Genomic DNA, 27973 nt, shown 5'->3' on the forward strand with positions numbered 1-27973 from the left:
TCCTTTTTCATCCGTGACTGATTATTTGTTAATTAACCTGTAAAAGAGGATAGGAATGCCCTTTACCGCCACGCGTCAAATAGTCATTTTTTGCTTTCGTTAGCGTCAAATTGGTTAAATTTTGCCTTAGTCGTAAGATTTATAATTATTGCTACTATACAAATCCTGAACAGTAGTCTCAGACAAATGATATTGGTTTTATAGATCGAGGGCCCAAATAATTATTGTTACCGTATTTTTCGGAAACAAAAAAATAACGTGATTCGTCAAAATCAGTCGATTATTTTATCGTCTGACAGAAAGTTTATCCGGTCATGCACTAATGACAAATTACTGTTACTGTTATTCATAATGCAATCCTGACAAATAACTCGATGTGATCCGAAATGTACCGAAGAGAAAATGCTTTCGGAAATTTATGTTTACAGGAAAAAGGAAAATGAGATGACATTACTGAAGATCAGATCTACATTATTTAGATTTGCAGTGATACTGTCTGCATCATCACTAGAAAAATCCGATAGATTAAGTGTTAAATCAACTTTTACAGTGATGGCAGCAGAAACATCAAGGTATTAAATAATATGGTTTGACATTATTTCAGATTAGCGAAAGTGAAAGTACATCAACTTTCGTTTTGGATTTCCTATACATTATGTGTTCATTGTTGTATAGTACAATTTAATTCAGGCAATTTCAGGCATAAAAATAAGACAAGATAATGGTATATTTAAAAATATATAAACTTTTAAAATAGTATCATAATTTTTCCCTTGTTTGAAAATATATAAAAATATTATTTCAATTTCAAAAGAATGCTCAAATGTTTAATAAAAAAACTATAAAAAAACGACAGTTTCTATATTATTTGCTGTTATAACTGCAGTCTTAAAAGCAGATCTATTTTTGTGGGTTTTTTAGTGTTGGATTAAGGGTTACGATTGTTCTAGTTTTGTATCATTATAAGTTTATTTTTTATAACAGGTGCTTTTAAGAGATTTTGAAATATTGTTTCTATTCTGATTATGTTGACATTTTTTATCCACAGAAAGTTGCATGCCACTGACTTATATGTTCCAATAGAACCTAAACAATGGCCAATTGTATACACTAATCAGTACAACATAAATGCTTTTGGAATGCAGAAACTTCACCCATTTGATGCTGGGAAATGGGGAAGAGTTTTTCAGATGTTGAAAGGTAAATCTTTTTCTTATTTTTTTTTTGCTCCATACATAATCAATCAACATTTTATAGACAAAATACAGAATTCACTTTGTTATCACAAAATTTAAGATACACATAAACACAAAAACATAGTCCACATAAATCAGAATGTGAGAAACCATTTAATTACCACCTTTCGATCAGATTTGCAGAATGTCAGACAAGAATGACTATATATAAATGTCTTTTTGTTATTTAAAGTTTTGGACTTATTGCCAATGAGATTACTATCCACCAGAGTTAAAATTAAGTAGATGTAAGCAATTTAAGGCAGCCATATGGCCTTCAACAATGAGAAAAAATCATGCCTTACAGTTGCCTGTAAAAGGCACGACATGAAAATTTTGAAACAACTCTTTTGCATAATACATGTATATACAAAACAATTTATGTCAAACAAATATGATAGAAATGAACCAACCGCAGGAATCTTTTGCTGCTATCTATTCTCATACTAAATTAGTTGATCCATATTACAGAGGCAGGCATGTTATCAGAGACAGATGTTGTAACACCAAAAGAAGCCACATCACAAGATCTCTTAGTTGTTCATACACAGAAATATCTGGACAACTTAACAGTTAGTTTTTTTTAAGAAGTTCAAGTTTGTATTATTATTATAAATTTTCCTAGCAACATTTTGATGTCATTGAAATAAACACATTTCCACATTATTATTTATAAAACATGTATAAAATATCTGTCCAATAGATATTGGAGTTTTCTCCTTCTCCATTGGATGTTTATTTAAGTTTATTGAATATAATGCACATTTGTACCCATATGGGTTGAAGGCATACATAAATCAACATAGTAATTTTACAATACATCATACAGAAAAAACCAACAAAAGAACCAAACATTATATACATATATGTATCTATTATGCAGTTGTTGAGTCCACCCTCCTCAGTGACCATGACTTTTTAACAAATGAAGCAGCATACTGCATAATTGACGGACAAGAAAGACATAAAACCAATTTATCCAAATTATCCATATTATCTATATCGGAATAGATATTTTTAACTTTTTGCAAAAATTCAAATCTCAAATCTTTATTTTTTGTACATGTAAATAAAAAATGCTCTTCATCATCTATTTTATTTAGACAACAATGTTGACATAAACGTTCTTCTCTTTTTATATTTTTGTATCTACCCCTTTCAATTTCCAAAATATGATCACTCACCCTTAATTTAGTGAATTTTTTCCTTATTTCAAAGTTATTCTCTTTAAGTAAATAAGGCTCAGTTTCATATTTCTTTTTGAATTTACTATAGATAAATAATTTATTATTTTCTGTTAAAGAATTTAATTTTTTAAAGAACAGCTTTTTATAGTTTTCTTGCACAATCTCTTTCATGTGTTTATTCATTTTATATTTTTCTTTAATAAAATCAATATTTTGTATTTATTGAAACCTGTTAAATGTGAAAGACATTAGATGACCTTTTAAGCATTTTTTTTTATCAACCAACCAAACTCTCAAAGCAAATGAATCTGTATTTTGCAATTGTATACATTGAATATAATATCAACTTTCTATTTATAATATTTAAAAGGAATTAGACAATAAAATCGGTTAATTTTTTTTTATCTTCATGCCTCACATTTTAAAATTGAAAATTTAACTGTCTCCAGTGGATGAATATCGTATCACACTTGATGCAGTCGTAGAATCTATATATTTTAAATGTCATTACCCTGGCAGTGTCCTTGTTTGAATTGTAGGTAGAAATTTCTTCGAAAATCAACTTGTTGACAGTAAAAGAAAAGAAAAGTTCTTTTTTCTATGTGTTGGCCTTTTAAAATTTTTAATCATGTTATTTTTCTACATAAAAGTACAATTAATTATCTCTCTCAAAGATTTCAACTATCAACTGGAGGGTGACTTCATCCCTCTACAATTCATTTGTCATTATCATTTTGTCTAATATTATCCATTAAATTATAGCGTTAAAATAGAATACTTTAACAGTATAACAGGTGGATAAAGTTCATGAGATTAATTTTTTTTATGTTTCAGTGGAGTTCTGTTGTTGCCAGGATTACAGAAGTATTACCAGTGGCATTAGTACCCAACTTTATCTTACAGAAAATATTACTCAAACCACTCAGATTCCAAACGGGTGGAACCATTCTGGTAATTATTTCTTCTTTTTATGTTCCAAAATAAAACTTTTACAAAACATAATGTGCAGACAAATACCACCATGTTCTTCAATAAAATGAACTTAGCTATGCTTCATTTTTGTTGAGCCTTTCATATTTAGTTGAAAAAGCGAGATTAAGCGATCCTCTATTTCGTCGGCGGCGGCAGCGGCCACAAATATTCACTCTGTAGTTAAAGTTTTTGAAATTTTAATAACCTTCTTAAACTATCCTGGGTTTGTACCAAACTTGGACAGAAGCTTGTTTATGAACATAAGATAGTATTCAGAAGTAAATTTTGTAAAAATAAATTCCATTTTTTCTGTATTTTACTTATAAATGGACTTAGTTTTTCTGCTGGGAAACATTACATTCACTCTGTGGTTAAGGTTTTTAAAATTTTAATAACTTTCTTAAACTATCCTGGGTTTGTACCAAACTTGGACAGAAGCTTGTTTATGATCATAAGATAGTATCCAAAAGTAAATTTTGAAAAAAAATAAATCCATTTTTTTCTATTTTACTTTTAAATGGGCTTAGATTTTGTGCCAGGAAACAACACTTTCACTCTGTGGTTAAAGTTTTCAAAACTTTAATAACTTTCTTATACTATTTTGGATTTGTACTAAACTTGGACAGAATGTTTATGTTCAAAAGCTAGTATCTAGATGAATATTTTTATTGATTTATTCCTCATTTTTGTTGAGCCTGTGATTAACAGCAAAAGTAGGCGAGACACTGGGTTCCGCGGAACCCTTACAAATTTTTCTAATCTTAAACCAATATTTCAGCCATGACAATAAATAATTGATCTGCCATATATCTGGGTGTCTTTAAATCAAGTCTACATATTGACAATATTAATCAAGCAGAAATAAATTCTAAGTAGTAAGAATTCCTTATTAGAACACTGAAAATATCCAACACTTAGCATACAACATTAAGACCAAGTATTAAAAGTATACTCTACTCTTGACATTTACCTGAAAGAAACTACTTTTGGTTTAAAAACAATAGCAAACGTGTTATCTAATATGTAAGCGTTGTTGTTTATAAGAAGAAGAATAAGAACAGAAAATCATAAGGTTTTAATTATAAATTATACTTTTAAGGCTACAAAGCTTGCTGTGGAAAAAGGTTGGGCCATTAACATTGGAGGAGGTTTTCATCATGCACATGGAGAAGATGGCGGAGGATTTTGTGTTTATGCTGACATTACTCTCGCTATCAAGTTTTTGATGGCATCTGACCCTAAAATAAAGAAAGCCATGATTATAGATCTCGATGCCCACCAGGTAAATAATTTATTTGTATTGACTATGGCTACTGCATGATTGTCTCCAGACGAATGCCTATTGTGATGTCAAAAGGTTCATTTATAAAATATGGTTATTGTATAAATATTGTCTTAAGGATGTACTTAGGTGAGGTTTTGGAATTTGTGTCAAATGTTCGGACTCCTTGGTGTTTTTCCATACAATACAATGTAAAATATTTTGCCCCATAACACCCATTTATTTTTTCATATAAGACTTAATTGCTCATGAAAGGTCAATTACCAAAATTTTAGAAGATTCTTAATTTTCGTTCTTTTGATTTGAGACCTTATAATACCAATGCAAATATAAGGTAAAAGTCTGAGTCGGCCTTTTCCCGCCATATTTTAAATCTCAAATATCTCGAAAAGGAGGTCCATGACCTATCAATATTTTTTGCTTATTTTTATCCTTAATTGATGCTCTACCAGCTTATGGTATAAATTTTAACTTCTTAATTTATTAATTTTCACCTAACCTCACCTAAGTACATCCTTAAATGTAGTAAGCTCTGATTTAAAAAGTAATATTCCGTTATATTGCACTAGTGCTGTATTGCTTGAAATATGAAATTGTGACTTTAGCAGAAGTTAAACATTGATAATTTATCATTTGAAAAGTTTACTACTAAAAAGGTTGTTGGATGAATATTGATGTATAGTTATCAGGTATAGATCAGTAATTGTACTCCAATCTTGTTCAGTAAATAGGCAAGATAAGTTCAATAAACCTTAAAAATCTGCACAAGACATTTATGATCCATTTATTATTAAAATTAGAATTTTGTACAGTAAAATTGGTATGGTTAATGATATATAAATCATAGGACAGACAACACTATATAAAAGAAACAAGACAAACAGAAAAGAAAAGAATCAGTCCACAAAGAATTGCACACAACACTAAAGATTCTGGAATTTGAATGATATTCAAAATATTTTATGCAAAAATGTGTTTACTAAATTTATTTAAAGGTTTGAAAACCTGCTATTTTTTTTGTTTTCTATTGACATCATTACCTTTGAAAATAGATTATAATTCAAATTGTGGTTTCTGAGCAGGCAAATAGAAATTAAAAGTGTTAGAAGTATAGATATAAGAAGATGTGGTATGATTGCCAATGAGACAACTCACCATCCTAGTCACAATTTGTAAAAGTAAACCATTATAGATCAAGGTACGGTCTTTAACACAGAGACTTGGCTCATACTGAACAGCAAGCTATAAAGATCTATGTAAAAAAACAAGAAACACCTATTAACCACATTAACAAACGACAACTACAAATAAATGTACTGAGATATGTATTATTTACAGGGAAATGGTCATGAGAGAGATTTCCTTAATGATGACAGTGTATATATTCTTGATGTTTATAATGGTGCAATATATCCTAGAGATTCAAAAGCAAAAGGTAGGTCTGATATATCCTAGAGATTTAACAGCAAAAGGTAGGTCTGATATGTATGCACGTATTGGGTTTTATCTAAATTAATCAACTGGAATTCAAGAGGTAGACAGCAGATTGAATGAAAAATGAAACACGCTTTATTTCTATATTGATAGAATTAATGTTAGTTGACTAGTTCTGTCCTGGTTCATGTTGCTCAGTCATTAGTTTTCTATGTTGTGTTTTGTGAACTATTGTTCAATTGTTGGTCTTTTTCTTAACCAGTCATGCTGTTGTCAGTTTATTTTCAACTTATGAGTTTTGAATGTCCCTTTGATATCTTTTGACTCTCTTATAAAAATTTCAAAATGAAATTCTAAAATGATGCTACAAAATATATTACACATGGAAAAGAATGATATTTATTTTACTTAACTAGAGAAATTTTAATAAAAAATATGCTTTCATGTATCAGGATTAGGACTTCCTACTACAAAATACTGAGGTTGTGGTGTGTTTTGCTACTTCAGTAAAAACTTTCAATGCCATTTATACTTTGTATGAACACAGATGCAGTGATATGCTGGGATACAATTGTTGATTGAGCTATTTCATTTATTTGTTTTAGCTGCTATAAAGAAAAGAGCAAACTGTTTACACCACACAAAAGATGAAGAGTATTTAGAAAAAGTTAAAAGGTATTCAATACTAAAGTTCCAATGTTTCCTTACAGGATATATTTAAAGTGTATTGTAATTTATTTATGCATTCAAAACTAATGTATTTTAGACCTTTTAGTATAATTAACTAATTTAGAACAATTGTATTATTTGTAAAAGGAATATGTATTAGATAATAGCAAACTTACTCTACACAATAGACTAATGATGGAGGTAGATTTTAATTTGAAAGTAAAGAGGTTGTCAGTGGGCAATTCAGGTTCTTTAAGCATGTACTCGGGTGAAATTTAATAAATTAAGAATCTAAAATTTATACTTTAAGTAAGCCGGTAGAGCATTGGTTAAGGATAAAAATAAGCTAAATTTATTGATAGGTCATGGACCTCCTTTTTGAGATATTTGAGATTTAAAATATGGCGGGAAAAGTCTGACTCAGACTTTTACTTTGTATTTGCATTGGTATTATTTGGGTCCCAAAACAAAATATTTTACCTTGTATTGTATGGAAAAACACCAAGGAGTCTGAACATTTGACACAAATTCCAAAACCTCACCTAAGTGCATCCTTAAGGCTTTTAAGTTAATAAGTTTATGCATCTTTCAGCACAATAGATGAAGCATTAAATGAATTTGAACCAGATATTATAGTATACAATGCTGGCACAGATATATTAAAAGGGGATCCTTTAGGGAACCTGGATATCACTGCAGAGGTAGGCACACATAAGTATATAATAATAATAATAACATATGTATCTTACAAAGGGGATCCTTAAAGGAAACTAAAAAAAATACTGCAGGGGTAAGTCTACATTAGTATATAATGATTACATATGTATCTCACAAGGGGATCATTAATGGAGACTAAATGTTACCATAGAGGTAAGCACACATTAATATATAATGATAACATATGTATCTCACAAGGGGATCATTAAGGGAGACTTAATGTTACCATAGACGTAAGCACACATTAATATATAATGATAACATATGTATCTTAATAGGGACCCTTATTCATTAGAGAATATTTATGGGAAACTTGATGTTACTGCACTGGTAGGACACAGTAATATACAATGGTAGTGAAATAACTAAGAAAACATCCAAAACTAAAGAGATTTAAGAACAGGGAAAGATAAAGTCAGTACAAACTATGAAGAGTAAAGATAACTAAAACTAAAGCAAGAAACTTCCATATCATCCAAGAGTGACATCAAGTGTTTCAGAAAGTAATCAATTTTCTGTCATACACCCATACTAAGTAATAAGAAAAATAAAATGTCACACACCAACACTGAATTTACATGTAACAAGATGGACATCTTATTACCGGGTAGTTTGCAAATTTATTGTATTTTGTTTTTTTTTTGTATTCAGGGAATTATAAAGAGAGATGAAATTGTGTTTACAAAAGTCAGAGCAAAAAACATACCAATTGTCATGGTAACCAGTGGAGGATACACTATGGAAACAGCTAAAATCATAGCAGACTCTATTTTAAATTTGAAAGAAAAAAATTTAATATCAAGGGAATCTGATAATTCAATAAAACACACTTTTCCACCTAAAGGAAATAAGGAATCAGGTATGTTAAGTGATCATCTTATAATTGCATTACAGTTTAGAAAATGTTTGATATTAAGGTAGATGCAGGGGAGTTAAAAAACAATTAAAAATGATAGAATTTTGTGATAATTTGCAAAACTGCAGTTTATGTCATTTTTTTTTTTTTAGATATCAGGTCTTTTTTTAGGTTAGGTTTGGCTTAGGTTTTTTTTTGACAGAACAATTTGTCTATTGTGTGTTTATTTTTATCAAATCATACTTGCTTTTTATCTTTTGGAACTTTTTTTTTTCACATGGAAATTTGAGTTATGTCCCTTTATAAATATAAAATATGCTAAATTGGCCATTTCCACTTTCTAATTTAGTTTGGCTTATCCAAATGTTATAAAACTTATACTCAATGCTTCTTACCACCAAACACAGATCAAGTTAGAATATGATTGGCTTTATTTTAATAGTTCTCCAGTTTTGTCCCTTTAAAAAAAGGAAAATAGCTGAATTTGCCGTTTCCATCAATCTAGCTTTACTTTATTAACTCTTGCATATTTACAAATGCCGCTTCTGTGTCCCATAGACACTTTCTTGTTTAATCTTCAGTATTTTATTTACATCTTTTTGATAGTTGTTATACTTTGTTTCATTTTTATGTTTTTCAGAGCATCTTGAACATGCAGAGACAACTAAGAAGACCCAGTCTGAATTATAAGGATCTGAACAGAACTAATAACTAAATAATACATTGAACTTGGGATATCTTAATGACTTCAATTTTGATTGCTCTGCCCTCTTTATACGTGAACTGCAAAGGCATAGAATATTTACAGATGTTTTCTGTAATCATTATTTTGCCCTACTAAATTATCTTGTTTAACTCAATATATGTTTATGTGTCTGCATGATGTAAATCAAATAGGTATTACTTTTTGGCATCATCAACAATACTGCAGATATCAATTGTATCTTATCATATCTATCACCTTTAATGGAGGTATTTATATGATATTGTCATTATGCTATTAGGTCATTTTCACTTTGACAGGGGATAACAATGGCAGTAAAACTTATTTGAAACCCATAATTAAAATTATCAAAGGTGTGTAAAAATGCCGATTTGTTGAAATTTTGCTAAGAATAGAAAAAAATTATAGAAATTGAGTAGATTTTTATATATGAATTGGATTTGCAGAAAAAAATGTATTCATCTTGCAAAATCTCACATGCTTTAACATTTATAATTATGGTGAAATTGTTAAATATACAATTTTTTTTGTGAATAAATGTTATGACAACATTTTCTCTTTTCAATTTTTTGTGAATAAATGTTATGACAACATTTTCTCTCTTTGAATACAGAATAAAACAAGAATGTGTCCACAGTACACGGATGCCCCACTCGCACTATCATTTTCTATGTTTAAAGGACTGTGAAATTGGAATAAATTCTCTAATTTGGCATTAAAATTAGAATGATCTTATCAAAGGGAACATGTATACTAAGTTTCAAGTTGATTGGACTTCTACTTTATCAAAAACTACCTTGACCAAAAACTTTAACCTGAAATTTGCACTATCATTTTCTATGTTCAGTGAACCGTAAAATTGGGGTCAAAACTCTAATTTGGCATTTAAATTAGAAAGATCATATCATAGGGCACATGTATACTAAGTTTCAAGTTGATTGGACTTCAACTTCATCAAAAACTACCTTGACCAAAAACTTTAACCTGAAGACAAAAACTTTAACCTGAAATTTGCACTATCATTTTCTATGTTCAGTGAACCGTAAAATTGGGGTCAAAACTCTAATTTGGCATTTAAATTAGAAAGATCATATCATAGGGCACATGTATACTAAGTTTCAAGTTGATTGGACTTCAACTTCATCAAAAACTACCTTGACCAAAAACTTTAACCTGAAACATGCACTTTCATTTTCTATGTTCAGTGGACCGTGAAATTGGGGTCAAAAGTTTAATTTGGCTGTAAAATTAGAAAGATCATATCATAAGGAACATGTGTACTAAGTTTCAAGTTGATTGGATTTCAACTTCATCAAAAACTACCTTGACCAAAAACTTTAACCTGAAGCGGGACAGACGGACGAACGAACAGACGAACGAACGAACGAACAGACGGACGGACGAACGAACGAACGGACGCACAGACCAGAAAACATAATGCCCCTCTACTATCGTAGGTGGGGCATAAAAAAGAAAAACTTAAAGACAGCAACACAAAAAAATGGAAGTGAAATTAGGTGCTCCTGAAGGGTAAGCAGATCCTGCTCCACAAGTGACATCAGTTGTGTTGCTTGTGTAAATATAAACCCAGTGATAAGTCTAATTCAGTAGGTCACATTAGGAAATTTGCAGAACTTATGTAATTAAAAAAACAACTTGAGTCTACAGTATTTTAACTATTTAAAATATTTATTTAAAAGTAACAAATTACATCATAACTAAGTGTAGTACATAAAACAAACGTGTATCACAGATGGTAAATGCAATAAGAAAACAAAGCAATAAATAAATACATAGATTCTTTTAACGTCCTCACAATTTTTTTTATTAAAATAATAGCTTATGCTTTTTATGCAAATTTTATATGTATTGACATTAAATTATTCAAATACAAGTTTTCTATTGTTTTCTTATTCTAGATAATGAAGATCTCTTCTGAAAAACGACCTGATAAATCGAAATCTAATGTCAAAACAAAGTAATGATTAAACAGATCTAATTTTTTGAGTTTTACCCTGTAAATATTTTTTTACATCCTTGCTTGTTTGAAACATGACCAAAAAAAAGTGAAAGTTTTACATTATATTTCTGCTTTTGAAATACTAAAAAAATAAAATAAACATGTGAACATTAAAACATTCAGTTTTAGGACATTTATACAGTTCACAATCAACAAAATATCCATGTGTCAAAAATATTCCTACCAAAATTTGAATCTTTGATAGAAGTTTACTTGTACCAAGTATGAAACCTTTTTTTACTACAGATCCCAATGTTATAGATATACATATATGTTTTTTGTACAAAATTTTGACTTTAGATTCTGCAAATACCACCACTTTAGCTAATATTTAACAACAAAACTAACATAAAAGCATTTTAATTTCTATCATGATAAAATAAATATAAAATTTATGCAAATATGATTTACCAAAAAAATATAAACAATATACAAATGTATAAAAAAAAGTACAAATAAAAAACCCTACCATATAAATCAGATCACAGGGGAAAAAATCAGAGACTTGAACATATCTTAAAAAGCTGTTATTGATGAACAGTTTATTTAAATTTCTTCATAAAAAGTTGCTTGATGTATAGTAGTTACAAAAGGCAAAAGTTGTAAACAAAATACACAATAAGTTTTCCAATCTAAGTAGAAAGGTAGAACTGCAGTATCACATTACGTTACAATAAGGTCATTTCCTAGTCTTTAAACATATATACTTTGGTTTTCTTGAATGTAATGAAACTTCCCAGTGCTTAGTATTATGAACTGTACATTATTTCTCTAATAGTTAAAATAAATTGCAGTATCAAAATAGGGTTCTCATTGTGTCCAACTTAATACATGTACTAGCAAAATGTCAGAATCTTTCATAATAATGGCCAATACAGTAAAATCATACAATAACTGCCAATCATGCTGGTGCCTCAATCCCTTAAAATCTAACTAAGTCAAAAGATGAAGCTAGTAATATGCATCAAAGGTCCATTGCTTTTACACAAAATAAGGTTGATTTTAATAGCGCGCAAAAGTGACTAAAGCCCTCAAAATCCTAGCTTAAACCCTGTGTTACAGGAAACATTTTGTATCAACCTATGCCACTTGAAGTCCATTCAAAATAATGACTGCATGTATCACAAAAAACTACATTCATAAAGATGTACTAATCTCACTGATTGTTCAAGCACTTACACAAGATTGTAAATAATATTTCTCACAGAACAATAAACTACATACAACTTATCAAACTACATTAGTTTCTATTTCTCATTCTTCCATGCAGATAAGCGAGTCTTAAAACTTGTCTCTGGAGAAGGGCTAGTTTTACGTGTTTTAGTTGAGGAGGCGGCTGACAAAGGTCTTGCCCGAGAGTTAGTTGCCCTTGAATTAGTTCTGACACCTGTAGACGGTCTACTATTTTCTGTTGATTTACTTATTATCACACTTGGAACAGGAGATTTCTTACGACCAGACTGAGCACGACTTGATGTAGTTCTGATTGAGTGAGCTGTGGTTGGACGAACTGTAAAAAGACATAAATAAATGTATTAGTTTGAGATAAAGTGTTCTAATCAGAAATATATGTATAAGTTTGAGATCAAATTGTTCTAATCAGAAATATATGTATAAGTTTGAGATCAAATCGTTCTAATCAGAAATATATGTATAAGTTTGAGATCAAATCGTTCTAATCAGAAATATATGTATAAGTTTGAGATCAAATCGTTCTAATCAGAAATATATGTATAAGTTTGTGAACAAATCGTTCTAATCAGAAATATATGTATAAGTTTGAGATCAAATCGTTCTAATCAGAAATATATGTATAAGTTTGAGATCAAATCGTTCTAATCAGAAATATATGTATAAGTTTGTGAACAAATCGTTCTAATCAGAAATATATGTATAAGTTTGAGATCAAATCGTTCTAATCAGAAATATATGTATAAGTTTGAGATCAAATCGTTCTAATCAGAAATATATGTATAAGTTTCGAGAACAAATCATTCTAAACATAAGTAATGAATTGAAGAACAAAGCACTTTTAATGTATAATAAAAGAAAATTGTCAACATGGAACATTTGAACTGTAGATATATAAATCAATTTATTCTGTGCACACTTCCATAACAATGCTCAGACTTCTTACTTGATTTTATATAGCACCAACATTTTCTAGTATAATATCAAAAGTGGGTTACCTTGTTTACAATTATTTACAATATCAATTCAGAAAAGATTGGTATTGGTTGTATAAATGATCATGTATAAACCCTGTGTTCCTACTGCTGTACTTAATAATACAATTTTTCACGAGTTACTACTTACTGGTATCTTTGACAGACAATCTTTATAATTGACATATTGATTTTATATTACCAGCCATTATGACTTATATTTTATGTTGTCACTATGACCATGACTTGACCAAACATCTAACCTATCACTGACTTACCATCTCTCCTACTTGGTGGCTTGACAGGGGGTCCTCCATTGATTTCAAGGCTAGAAGAAAAACATACAATTTCTAAATAATATTTAACATTTCATTACAAATCTAAATAACTTATCTGGAGATGTCATATATAAAATCTGCAATGATTTTTTTATTAGATGTAAGAAGATGTGGTATACATGCCAATGAGAACTCTCCATCCAAGTCACAATTTGTAAAAGTTATTTTGAGGTGACATTTAGTAAAAAATAAATAATACAATAGATTACTTGAAAACATTTTTTTTTTCATGCTTTGATAGGATCCCAAGATGAACACAGAAAAATTGTCATGCTTCTATGACTTATACACAAAACATGTCACATATTTGCATATAACACAATTTGTTATTTCCTCAATTGGTTAAACAAAAAAGAAACAGAGCTTATTAAATTTCAAATTCCATTTTTTTTTTATACAGTAAAAAGTATCAATAATTTTTCTTTTAGATTTCAAGAGATGAGTATATTCTCTTTACATTTACTTCAATATATAATGATAACTTACCATTGTGAAGGCAATCCAACAATCTTTGCTCTTTTAAAATCCTGTAAGAAATCTTCACTGATTTTAGGAGTTTTCCCAATATTTTCCATCATCTTTTTGTATAAACCTGGAGTATTTCTGCAAGCACTCAGTAGAATTCTAGCAGCTGTTTTATTGAATGTCAAATAACCTAAAGCTATTGCAGTAGAACTGCGGACCTGATCATTGGCAGAAGCCAGACGTTCAACAAGAATATCAATGGCACCCACAGTTACCATGGCATCAGGTATACCGGCCCTGGTGTGGGCTAAACTTGCCAGTAAACTAGAAGCTCTGACAACAACATTATCATCATGTGATTTAACTTTGTTGACAAGTATAGTTACTCCCCTTGCTGTTAATGTCACTTGATCATCATCTACTATTACTCGAGCTAACACTACAATCTATAAAACAGAGACACAAATATTGATGGTAATACGATGGTAGAATATATTTCACATTTCAGTCAATGACATGGGAAAGCAGAAATAGTTGGTAAATAACTGGTTAACAACTATATGTTCAAACACCCATGGAAAAGAAACTTGTTTACAGACATTTTTCTAACAGCTAATTCTTAACTTGATATGATTAAATCAGCAATATCTTCATTAAATTTCATGTAGAATAAAACATGCATAAGAAATTAATTTGGTTCATTTATAATGATATGACAATATTATACTATAATTCAGGAAGTTGTTAAACACTAAAATTGTTATTGATAATGTCACTCACCTGAAATGCAGCCTCACATACATAATTTTCATTTTCTGACTCCAGGAAATCTTGGAAAACTGAATAACTGATGCCACCAGCCTCTCTGATAGCAAACTGTTGTTGTGTATTGTTGAAGGCAAAAATGGCTAAAGCCATACCAGCTCTCAATCGGATTTCCTGACAAAATAAATAAACATTAAAGAAAACAAATACATACAATGTGCCAACATAATCAGTCATAATACTATTTTCTGTAGTGTTATGGCAATGCACTGATCATTCCTAGATATAAAAAAAAACAGGCAGCTTTATCATATGTCTATGAACAAATCTAGTATACATCATTACTGAATTCCCTTACATGCCCTATATAATTCTTATTATTATAAGTATGGATTATATACCTCATCTTTGAACTTGAAAATACCAAGTAATACATCTAAAACTGAATTCCCTTACATATACTTATATGTTATATGTAAGGGTTATTTACACATACTGGAGATGGTTATAGAGCTGATTGTTACACAGAGAAAACATTGTCAACTGAGAAGGAGCCAAGGTTCGACAATGTCTTTTTGAGGGGCAACAATCTGCTATTTCACCCTCTCAGCTATGAGTTATTTAATTTTTTATACTGATCGTTCTGTTACTACTGTCTATCAAACTTTCAATTAAAAGAAATAAACTATGACGTCTTGTACCATATTCAATTAAGAGCATACTTGATTAAGTTTCTCCTTGAAGGATAATACAGTTTTTGCCATGGGATAGAGTAAATGATCTCCCTTATATTAACCAATCAAAATCTGGCAATTTTAATTATTATATGTATGGATTATATACCTCATCTTGGTACTTGAGAAGATCGAGTAAAACATCAAAACTAAAGTCTTTGATATCTCTTAGTAACTCGTGGTTGTGTGGATTACTGAGGACTATACATCCCAATGACATAGCCACCTCCACTTGTACCTCTCCTGTGGGGTCATTAAGTGGGTCATTCAATAGGTTTACCAACGTAGGTATGGTTCTCTCCTCAGCAATCCGCTTTTGTGTAACTTTATTATTAGTTGTTGCAACACCTGTTATATTGAAAAAACAATGCATGAAAAGTCCGTCATCTTATAAAGTCTTACAATTTGAAAGTCAAACTGAAAATTATTAAAAACTTAAATATAAAAATACTTTTCATTGGAAAAAAAAAACTTGGTAAAGATAAATTCACTTATTGCTTCTTTTTTTTTTTTTTTTTAATCTAGAGTATGCCAGACAGACATGCTAGTCTACTCCTTACACATTATTAACATACTGAAAATTGTTATAATATACATAGTTTCTGAAGGAAATACCTTATCTTAAAAAACAAACTTGACCAATAAATTTAAGTTTTTGTGACAAAGGCTGACTAAAAAGAACAATCTCATTACAAAGTTTATTACTGAGTGAAATCGGAATAAGATATTGAGTTATTTTCAAATTGTTTAAGTGACTTCTGAAAAGCAGTACTGACCTGCCCACAGAGACAATCAATGCAAATAAAACCATAAATGACCTTACCTACACACAGTATTCCCAGTACTTTGATAGCCATTAATATGACATTTTTGGTGTATTTCTGAGGTTGTAAAAGTCTGTTTAACTGTTCAAATGCATTGGTATTAGCCAACTGATTCTGGTAATCAATGTCCTCTCTCCCAAGTGATATCGCCATACGACAACCTAGAAATAGAGTATACATATTTTAATAATACAATTATGTCTGAATGGTAATAAATGTCTCTCTTCCAAATGATATTGCAATTACATTTATAACATAGTTATATATAGAGAATATCATATGGCTTTTTCAATATCGCATCTGTATCAACCCGAGACACCAATATAATCCCAAGAGCTCTGCTCGAGGGATTATATTGGTTGAGGGTTGATATGGTGTGTGATATTTAAAAAACCATATCATATACACTTTATTATATACATATACCTCAAGTAGATGTTTTTTATGTAACATGACGTCATACAGATTATAGCTTTGACATGACGTCATACAGATTAGGGATTTGAAAGCCTTTGCAACAGTGACTGCAATCGATGACGTGACGTCATACAGATTAAAGGTGTGATAAAGCTTTTGCAACCGTGCTGATATCGATATCATCACGGGTGGCTGATACAGCACGCTTGCCAATGATTGTATTACACATACAATTTATCTGTATTTACTACTAAGTATATAATAAATCATATTATAACAGAACATTATAGAATTATGTCTTTACTAGTTGAAAGTCTACCTTAGTTGTGTTTGTTAGGTGCTTCACAAAATGATCACATAAATAGATATAATTTTCAAATTATCACTTTTAAAATTTTTACAATTTTTGTTCCAGATTTCTTATTTTCTATATAGTTGAAATTCATATGTAGCTTGAACTTCTGTCATCAAACACCATAATTTATTGTAACTGATATGAAAGTATAATCTTTTCCCCTGAATAGATTTAATGTAAACTTGTAGCTCAAACACTGAATTCACTGGAAAACTTTAACTGAAGTTAAAACCCCATCAGGAATTTAACATTGTTAATAGACTTCAATAACTCAAAATGGACTTTCCTTTGGCACATGTTTTAATGGACTTTCCTTTGGCACATGTTTTAATGGACTTTCCTTTGGCACATGTTTTAATAAACACTACATAGACAACTAGACTAAGAAACACAAACACTACTTTTAAAATTCTAAATACTTACCAACTTGTACAATACTCTCTGTAGTATCTAACAACATCCCACAGATATTAGTTATACCAGTATCTTTAGCTATCTTCTTCTGTTGGGTTTTAGTCTGACCAGCCAAGGCCCATAATGCACAAGCTGCTTGTTCTTTCACTTCTACACTCTGATTCTAAATACAATATATTTACACATATCAAATACCAAGTAGGTTTGGAAATCACAGCTAATTATTTCCTCTTTGAAAGAAAGGATGAAATGACTTTTTTAATGTATAGTTTTTAGTTTGTTTGCAGTTTTCCAGCTGACTTGATGATTCAACTTATTCAATTCATTCTATTAGCTTAAATCAAAGTGTGTAGACATATCTATACAATCGATATCAGAAAAATATTCTGTCAAACTTACTGCCATGGTATTGTTTCTCCTCTATTGATTATGATCCTTATAAATATATGACTTAACATAGATGTAGGGTCACTGACATAGCAACCCAACAACAAAATAAAATCTGTAAAAAGACAGCTTTATGTCATCATGTGTTCAGAATGTGTATTTTTCATTCCTTGCTTTAATGCATATAAATGATAGTGTATTACAGAAATTATACATATTATATTTAACTGAGATAATTTACCTTAAGAATTTTAAGTAAAGCTTTCTGTGCACCTAGATCAATAAATGCTTGTTGGCTCTTAGGATTGTGATCAGACAGAGCTTCTATGGCTTTAGCTGCCTTCAATTTTACATCTTCTTTCTTTAGACTGTTAACAATATCTACCAGAGGCCTAAAATTAAACAATAAGTATACATTATAACAAGGATTTAACGATTTTTTTCATCAAAGTATATTGGCATCAATAATTTTAATTTCCAAATAACTTCTTTCAAGATAAGATTATACACACAGATTCAATATGTTGTATGATATCATCCTGAATTGAAAATGATGTATTACAGTGAGATTTAACAGGAGAACCATTGTTGTAAAGAGGAAACACAGGAGTCATTTGAGTGGCTTGAAACACCAATAAAGGAAAGAAAAATGCTCTGTTCTGAAAAATTAGCTTTATATGTCAGTAATTGAAAAGGAAAATCTGGCTTCCATTAGGTTATAATATACATTACAGAAAAAAGAGAAATATCATGTCTATTTATTGATTATAAAAGCTGAAATTTGGGTCCACTTAGTTGATGGCTGACTTAAAATGCTATTCAAACAGTAGAAATAAAAATATATATATTGTAATTAGACATACTTAGCTGCCCCCTCTTTAATGACATCCTCTTGGTTCTTTGGATTGCCAGCAGCCACAGACGCCACAGCAGAGGCTGCAACAGCCTGAAGCATCTCTGTTATAAAATAAATGTACAAAATTTTAATTAAAATTGGTCTAATGTTGAAACCAGGTGCTCCGCAGGGCGCAGCTATATACAACCCCAGTGGTCGAACCCTGAACAGTTGGGGCAAATTTGGTTACAATATTCAAGCTTGATACTGTCTGAATTTGGATTGTGATCAAATTTTTTACATAATATGGGTTTTTGTCACAAAATTAATGTGGTCAAAGATCTTACAAATCTATTCCACAATACTGTGCAATTAAATATTTCTTCTTGAAACTTTTCAAAATTTGAAATTTGAAAAATTTTGAAAAAAAGGAATCCCTTGAAAAAATGGTAAACAAAAAATCCCCCCACTTTTTGAAACCCCCATTGGAGCAATAACCCTTAAACTCAATTCCATGGTTTCTTTTGTAGTATAGAACCTTGTAGTACAATTTCAGAGAGATCCATACACTTAAACACAAGTTATCATCATGATTGTTTGGAAACTAGAAACATGCTTCTTTTTGGCCCTTTTTAGGCCCCTAAATCCTACATATTTCGGGGCAATTAACCCAAACCTTAATCCCAGCCTCCCCTTTGTTATATGGTACGTTGTGGTAAAATTTCAGAGAGATCCATACAATTACACACAAGTTATTGTCTGGAAACTAGAAAAATGCTTGTTTTGGCCCCTTTTTGGCCCTTAATTCCTAAACTTTGGCCCCATATCCCTGAAAATGAATCAAAACCTTCTACTTGTGGTTTTAAACATTGCGATATAATTTCAGAGCAATTGAAATACTTGTACACAAGTTATTATCCTGAAACTAGAAAAATGCTTTTTGGGGCCCCTTTTGGGTCCCTAACTCCTAAATGGTTGGGACCATCATCCCCAAAATTAATCCCAACCTTTATTTTGTGGTATTGAACCTTCTGAAAAAATTGCATTAAGATCTATTTATTTAAACTAAAGTTATTATCCGGAAACCAAAGTGTCTTCGGACGACAACGACAATGCAGACAACACAGACGACGACATCATACCATTATACGATCCCAAAATTTTTTTGGGGTCGTATAATAAATTATAAAAAATCATGAAACCTGCAATTGTTGCTATACGAGTAAAGTGAAATTTTTCTTTAGATGTAATTTATTGGTCATGAGGAAACTTCTGTTCAAGTTCAAAAGTATACCGTGAATGTTTTGAATACTTTATTGATCATGTTGATGTCTTAATCAATTTTTTTATTACAGTCAACGATTATAGATTTGTGTTACCATGATGCTTTTCTGCAACTAAATTCATTTATGTTTTTATTAACTGTCTCAAATTTTGTGAGAATTATAGGATTGATAAAAACAGAAATTTAATGGACTTCCTTATGCTTGCCATCATATCAGTAATCTTCACTATAGATAATATTCAAACCTACAAGTTTTAATCAAGAGACAAATAACCTACCAAAATTGACTAAAGTGAGAAATTCTACCAATGGAGGAATGCCACCACATTCTGCTATAGCATTTTGGTTAATCTCATTCCCATCACACAATACTCGTACAGCATTTACTGCATTCACTAACACATCATGCCCCTCTGAGTCCATCAACTCTACCAGTGGCTCGATTCCTCCCTTGTCTGATATGATGGACTGATTTCCTTCCACATAGGCGATATCTGACAGAATAATGGCGGACCGAGACTGTATGTCTTCATTAGGAGACATCAAACGTTTAATGAGTATTTCAGCGGCATTGGATTCTGTGAGTGCCACTCTAACATCATCTTCCTGTGAGATGTTACAGAGAACAGATGCTGCCACAGCTTGTAATTCTTCATTGTCTGAATACATCAATAGTACCAGTGCTGGTACAGCATCTAAAAATATAAAGCTTAACTTTACTATGTATACAACTTTATTTTATTTGTTCTAGATATCATTGTCAAATCTATATTTCACTCTTGACAAAAAAAAGAAGATAAAAAATCTCAATATTTGACAGAATTTTATTCTAGGTCTATGTGTTCAACACAACTTTTGATTGAGATGGAAAGATCTGTCATCTGTGGGTTGTTAAGAAACCCATCACAAAAACTTTAAACATTTTATTCACTTACTCTGTAACTGTTTGATATAAAGGGATTCATTCCAATGATTTTCTTAAGTCACTATATTATTTTCATTATAAATGTACATGTTATTCACCTTTGTGCCAAATAATGTCCTTTGCATGATGTGCCTCTTACGATACACACATTGGACATCATACCCACAAAACTACAATTTTAATTATGTAAATCCATAGAAGTTCCAATTGACAATTCACTAACATCACTGTATGTATATAGTATGCATATAAACTGTCATCCTAAATTATGCAGTTAGGACATTAAAAAAGTATTAATAAAAATCATTTTATCTGGAGTAAAATGATTCATACTGCAAGGCCTTGTATACTGATTATATACTGATGTATACAGGTTAATCTTTGTACTTATGTATACAGGTTAATCTTTGTAATTGTTTTTCTACTTTTCTATTTTTCTACTTTGTACTGCTACAAAATGGTATTGTATATATACTGTCTAAATAATGTCTATTAATTAAAAACAAAATAAAGCTGCAAAAATTTCAACAAATGAAAATCACACAATCCAATTTCCTAAAACATCACACAATTTGTATAAAGCACACGAATGTGTATTGCACCGGTCTAGGTGTCAACCTTCTGACTATACCACACTTCATTACTTACCTTTAAATAAACCTTACAGAAAATATTGTATATGTTAGTACGCTGATAAAATGTAGCTTATTTATAATATAAAAATTACAGAATGTATAAGCTATCAATACATTTCTGTGCACATTTAGGACTGTCCTATAACACATACATGGAATCAAGGAAATTCACATCAAATATGAGTGAGAATCAAAAGGAGACTATGGGAGGTAACTCCATTTTCATACCGCCTTCCTTGGTAGCATCTATGTTTTGATAGAACAGCTGATAATTTGTTTTTTACAATTTATTCAGGATTTTTACGTTACATTTGTTTTGATACTTAGTTAGGTTATTATAATCATTGTTTAACAATCACTTGCATACCACACTATCATCACTAAATCATCAACTTATGCAATTTGTACTACACTTATTATTTTTAAATACTACTTCTTACATTTTTATATTGGTCAGTAAGTTTAATAGCCATGTTTAAATAAGCATTAAAATCTGGTCTATATTTGATTTTATTTCTATATCTAAATACTTTTTTTAAAACACATGCAAATGACCACAGTAATCATTTTTTGTTATTTTTTACAATAAGTTCTACATGTATAACCAAATAATGAAAGTTTTAAGTTAAGTGGAGACTTTATATATGTGTACATTTTTTTAATATTTGAGATTTAAAAAAATCTTTTCTGACCTGAGATCATAGATTATTTTCAAAAATAAAACTATGTATTGCAATTGCTAGCCAATAAGAACAATCTGAAGCAATCACAAACTTACCATACAGAAGTTCTATTTCACAAAAATAGTAACATTCTCTTTAAAGTATGATACATGTATAAATAAGTAGATGGTTTTCTTGTGTTTTGTTTTTTGTCAAATTAAGTGAAACTTGGAAGTAATCCAATATCCTGATAGTTTTTTTCTCCAAAAATATTATTTGAACTGATCTTATGGCATTAATCATTAGAAAAGTAGGGTATATTGAATCTTATTTCCTTTGAAAAGACAAACATTGTTGTCTTAGCAGGCAGAGTTTCGTTAAAACAAACTAGAGGCTCTCAAGAGCCTGTGTCGCTCACCTTGGTCTATGTGCATATTAACACAATGGACACAGATAAATTCATAACAAAATGGTGTTTTCGTGATGGTAATGTGTTTGTAGATCTTTCTTTACTGAACATTCTTGTTGCTACAATTATGTTTATCTATAATGAACTTGGCCCAGTAATTACAGTGGAAAATATTTCCTAAACATTTACAAAATTTAACAAAAATTTATGAAAATTGTTAACAATTGACTATAAAGGGCAATAACTCCTTATGGGGTCAATTGACAATTTTGGTCATGCTGACTTATTTGTAGATCTTATTTTGCTGAACATTATTGCTGTTTATAGTTTATCTCTATCTATAATAATATTAAAGATAATAACCAAAATCTGCCAATTTTTCTTAAAATTACTAATTCAGGGGCAGCAACCCAACAACAGGTTGTCCGATTTGTCTGAAAATTTCAGGGTAGATAGATCTTGACCTGATAAACAATTTAACCTCATGTTAGATTGCTCTAAATGCTTTGGTTTCAGAGATATAAGCCAAAATCTACATTTCACCCCTACGTTCTATTTTTAGCCATGGTGGCCAACTTGGTTGGTTGGCCGGGTCACACCACACATTTTTTGAATTTAGATACCCCAATAATGATTGTGGCCAAGTTTGGTTAAAATTGGCCCAGTAGTTTCATAGGAGAAGATTTTTGTAAAAAATTACAAAAATTTATGAAAAAATTGGTCAAAATTGACTATAAAGGGCAATAACCCCTTAAGGGGTCAACTGAAAATTTTGGTCATGTTGACTTATTTGTAGATCATACTTTGCTGAACATTATTGCTGTTTACAGTTTATCTCTTTCTATAATAATATTCAAGATAATAACCAAAATCTGCAAAATTTCCTTCAAATTACTTATTTCGGGGCAGCCACCCAACAACTGGTTGTCCGATTCATTTGAAAATTTCAGGACAGATAGATTTTCACTTTATGAACAATTTTACCCCAGTCAGATTTGCTCTTAATGCTTTGGTTTCAGTGATATAAATCAAAATCTACATTTCACCCCTATGTTCTATTTTTAGCCATGGCGGCCATCTTGGTTGAATGGCAGGGTCACGCCACACATTTTTTAAACTAGATACACCAAAGATGATTGTGGCCATGTTTGGATTAATTTGGCCCAGTAGTTTCAGAGAAGATTTTTGTAATAGATTACTAAGATTTACGAAAAATGGTTAAAAATTGACTATAAAGGGCAATAACTCCTAAAGGGATTAACTGACCATTTCGGTCATGTTGACTTATTTGTAAATCTTACTTTGCTGAACATTATTACTGTTTACAGTTTATCTCTATCTATAATAATATTCAAGATAATAGCTCAAAAATTTCCTTAAAATTGCCAATTCCAGGGCAGCAACACAACAACGGGTTGTCTGATTCGTCTGAAAATTTCAGGGCAGTTAGATCTTCAGTTGATAAAAACTTAACTTCACGTCAGATTTGCTCTAAATGCTTCGGTTTCAGAGTTATAATCCAAAATCTATATTTTACCCCTATGTTCTATTTTTAGCCATATCGGCCATCTTAGTTGGTTGGCCGGGTCACCGGACACATTTTTTAAACTAGATACCCCAATGATGTTTGTGGCCAAGTTTGGTTAAATTTGGCCCAGTAGTTTCAGAGAAGATTTTTGTAAAAGTTAACGATGACGGCAACGGATGACGACGATGACGGACGCCAAGTGATGAGAAAAGCTCACTTGGCCTTTTAGGCCAGGTGAGCTTAAAAGAGAAAGGGTAGGGTTTTCCTTAGGATAATGTAACATCTCCAATCTTTTCATTCCAACAACTTCACAAATTAATTCCATTTTATCTAATGTAGGCCACCATCTAACTCTATTATGAGTTTTAACTCAATCAGTTGTTAAAGAGCTCAACAATAAAACTATTCTAAGTATCCCACCGTGGCCATCATCCATTTCAGACAGAAATACAAATCTGTTGTTCGGTTAATTAGAACATCAAGTCAACAATAACAGCAACTATCATCTTAACATGCACTTCATGTAACGATAACTAATATTAACTAAGCAAACATTAAAGTTAAGTAAACATTCAAGTTTTAATATCAATTCATTCACAATTTTATAAACATTTGTTAAAATCATGTACCTCACCTTGCTATTGTAAACTGAAAATAAACTTTGACACTGAATGAAACTAAAACAATTAATGTGTGTACTGCTGTGAAGATAATGGAAATACTGGTCTTTTTCATTTCATTTAACTTTTTTTTAATGATAACTTAGGTATGGAACTTCAAAACTTCAATCTTAAAATAAAAGGTATCTGCTTAAAATACTGTTTTCGCATTGTCAGTATCAAGTCATATGGCTGAAAGCCATCCTTTAATGAAGTTAATTCTGTGGAAATTTGTCAATTCTTTTTGTTTTTTTCTAATCAATTTGGGTTGTTGTAAGCTATCAGGATTCAGAGGCATATTCAACCATTGTAGTAACAAGCTCTTATCTCCACCATAAAATTTAAATAAAGTTTATAAGCAATTAAAAAAGCCATTGATTCCAAGAATATCAAATAACACCAAATAAAGTTAAAATTGATAGTGCTACATAGTGCTCAGGAATTAAGCCTGCAGTTGTAAAACATACATATTTAATTTGTTGTTTTTTATTGCCTAATAATAACTAGTATGTGACCTACCTGCTTCTAGAATAGCCTTCCAATGGCCAGGTTTAGATGTAGATAAAACATCTAGACATTTCACAGCACTATCTTTTTTCTGCTCTGTTTCTTTCAACATACCTTTAAAATAGACCATACTCAATATCAAAATTAATACATAGTATAAAGCTGAGAACACTGTCATTGCACAAAGCAATTTTCACATTTGTCATCATTCTTGTTTTTTTTTCTTTTTGTAAAAAAATAAGACTCAAAATTGGGAATTTCCTATAGTGTTTTCCTTTAGGTTTCTAGTTAAAACAAGCAAGCTAACTCAAACTCTTCATGCATTTATTTCAAAATAAACAATGCAAGTCAAGTATTCATTTTTTGTTTGTTGACACTAGTTTCCCTTTTAAATACCTTAAAAAGATAAAAAAAAAAAAAAAAAAAAAAAAGATCATATGTACAAAATTTCAATCAAGTTTTAAAATGAAACAAAATTTTCAATCAAGTTTTAAAATGAAACAAAATCTGTGAAACGTAATACTATGAACTCAGAAATTATTGAGTGCATTTAAATAAAGAATGAACGAAATAGCAAGTACAACCATTGCATTTTTAGGAAAAGCTGCATACAGATATATATATATATATATATATATTCTATTCTATTCTATTCTATATACCAATGGACAAAATGAAAGTTTTTATTATTGCAATACACAAGAATTCTTATAATTAGCATTACTCCAAACCTCACAATATGATAATTTCTGAATCTCAACAACAACAAAAAAGAAAAAGACAATATTAAACCTTTATTTCATACAGTATCTACTGGAATGGCCATAACAAAGACCAATGATTGACTCTCTTTAAATAGTATCTTTATGAATGTCTACAATAAAGACCAATGATTCTCTGTAACTTACTGACTAGAATCTTCCAGACTGGTGCATTGTCATAATTAGATTCTATAAGATATTCCAGAACATTAGTATGTAATCTCAAGGCTGCCAGATGTACAATGCCATTATCTTCAGAATCTTTCCGTGAAATTTCTGCTCCTAGTTGTATCAAACATTTGACAGCTGACAGGGCACCAGAACTAGCTGCAAGTAAGAGAGGCGTAGACCTGAATCTGAAATAAATAACAAAATGTTAAAAATGATAGACAGCAAGTAACAGAGGCGTAGACCTAAATCTGAAAACGTAACAAAATGTTAAAAATGATTGACAGCAAGTAACAGAGGCGTAGACCTAAATCTGAAAACATAACAAAATATCTTCTCAACAATTGAAGTGTCTGAACACTGGATTAACTTGACCCTTATGAAAGTGTTTTGTCACTTGCAGGCTTTGTAAATCAGTTTTTCTTTTCGTCAGATTTTTGTTGACTTTCTTTGACTAATAATTTTGCATTGTCCTATGTAGAATCTTCTTATTTTTCTCTAAAAAAATAAACTAAATGTGCTTTTCCCCATATGTTTTTGACAATCAGGTTATTAAATGTTAATTGTAGATCTTTGATAGCCTTACAAATTCTATGTTTTGTGTCGTTTGATTGCTGTCAATTACCCAACATCTTTATTCATTCAAACTTTTAACATAAAAGTGTGACCCACCCAACATAGGTATTGCTTCTCACTCACTATGAATTTGAAACTTCATATTGACCAATAGGATATTCACCTTTTAAATGACAGAAGTGTCATTTCAACAACAACATTTTTAAGTGGATGCAATACTGAAAGTTTTACACTTTACTAATTATACCGGACATAATTAAAATTGTAGTGGTATCCTATAAGATATTCACCTGTAGCTTATAACCTTATCTTGGTATTTTAGCATTAGACATTCAGTACATTGTGTAAATGAATCGTTTTTGAATGTTTGCCACCATCAGTCAATGATTTTAATGTAATACAATGAGTGGTGTATTATTTCCTTTCTTCACCCACACAAGGTAGTAATATTGTAACCTACTTGTTTTTAGTATGCATGTCTATCTGTTCTGCACTATGTCTGTGGAACATTTTTATGATGGGTTTATGGTCAAAGAAAGCAGAGTAGTGGACTGGAGCCCAGCCATCTTGATCATAAACAGTAGTCCCAGCATATATCCCCACTAAACAGGTAGCAGAATCCAAGGCCCCACATCGAGAAGCAAAATGTAAAGCGGTTGGCCCTGTAATATATGAATATCAAATTTACTTGTCAAATCTAAAACAAATGAATTATTTTTTTACCAATAAATTCATGAAATGTTATTATATGTTATGAATATTTATGTTGTTAAAAGTGATGATTTTGTCAAAATTGATTAAGTTAATTGCTTTTTTGTGTTGTGTTAATATTATGCTGTAGATAGATAGTTAATGAATAATCAGTTAGATAAAAAAAATAAGTGACATTTTATTGAATATATCTATAAAATCAGTGCAGTGGAAATTAATATCACGTGAGAAAACATATTGAATGAAAAATGTACAAATAGATACATGGTTAATATATGATTCTAAGATAAAACTGTTAGTATATTGTCTCTACACTGCTATAAATATTGTTGTTTTTTTTTGTTATCTTTTC

General features: G+C 30.4%; 2 protein-coding genes across 4 annotated transcripts in view; one reads left to right on the plus strand and one right to left on the minus strand.

Moving 5' to 3' along the window:
- The first annotated feature begins 379 nt into the window (after nt 1-379).
- Nucleotides 380-9627, plus strand: LOC139513661 (histone deacetylase 11-like). Its single transcript, XM_071302352.1, has 10 exons — nt 380-572; nt 1049-1200; nt 1707-1807; nt 3257-3373; nt 4494-4676; nt 6015-6111; nt 6716-6785; nt 7372-7480; nt 8148-8355; nt 8993-9627. Exons 1-10 carry the CDS (start codon nt 403-405, stop codon nt 9040-9042), a joined length of 1257 nt encoding a protein of 418 aa, XP_071158453.1. The 5' UTR covers nt 380-402; the 3' UTR covers nt 9043-9627.
- A 2312-nt stretch (nt 9628-11939) lies between these two features.
- Nucleotides 11940-27973, minus strand: part of LOC139513655 (ankyrin and armadillo repeat-containing protein-like) — a 32144-nt gene continuing 16110 nt past the window's right edge. For all 3 annotated transcript variants that reach the window (XM_071302346.1, XM_071302345.1, XM_071302344.1), the window contains 13 exons: nt 27371-27572; nt 26314-26522; nt 25418-25519; nt 20359-20775; nt 18824-18917; nt 18202-18352; nt 17583-17736; nt 16387-16548; nt 15673-15911; nt 14845-15003; nt 14086-14510; nt 13540-13589; nt 11940-12606 (listed from right to left, as the gene is read on the minus strand). In XM_071302346.1, coding sequence (XP_071158447.1) covers nt 12344-12606; nt 13540-13589; nt 14086-14510; nt 14845-15003; nt 15673-15911; nt 16387-16548; nt 17583-17736; nt 18202-18352; nt 18824-18917; nt 20359-20775; nt 25418-25519; nt 26314-26522; nt 27371-27572 — 2627 coding nt within the window. In that variant the 3' untranslated portion in view covers nt 11940-12343. The remainder of the gene's footprint in view (nt 12607-13539; nt 13590-14085; nt 14511-14844; nt 15004-15672; nt 15912-16386; nt 16549-17582; nt 17737-18201; nt 18353-18823; nt 18918-20358; nt 20776-25417; nt 25520-26313; nt 26523-27370; nt 27573-27973) is intronic.

This window comes from Mytilus edulis, chromosome 2, assembly GCF_963676685.1.
Source record: "Mytilus edulis chromosome 2, xbMytEdul2.2, whole genome shotgun sequence".
Lineage (NCBI taxonomy): Eukaryota > Metazoa > Mollusca > Bivalvia > Mytilida > Mytilidae > Mytilus > Mytilus edulis.

Coding starts and splice junctions, on each gene's coding strand:
- LOC139513661 (XM_071302352.1), top strand. CDS start 403: ATGCTTTCGGAAATTTATGTTTACAGGAAAAAGGAAAATGAGATGACA. Junction 573..1,048: donor ATGGCAGCAGAAACATCAAG/GTATTAAATAAT, acceptor TTTTATCCACAG/AAAGTTGCATGCCACTGACT. Junction 4,677..6,014: donor TAGATCTCGATGCCCACCAG/GTAAATAATTTA, acceptor TATTATTTACAG/GGAAATGGTCATGAGAGAGA.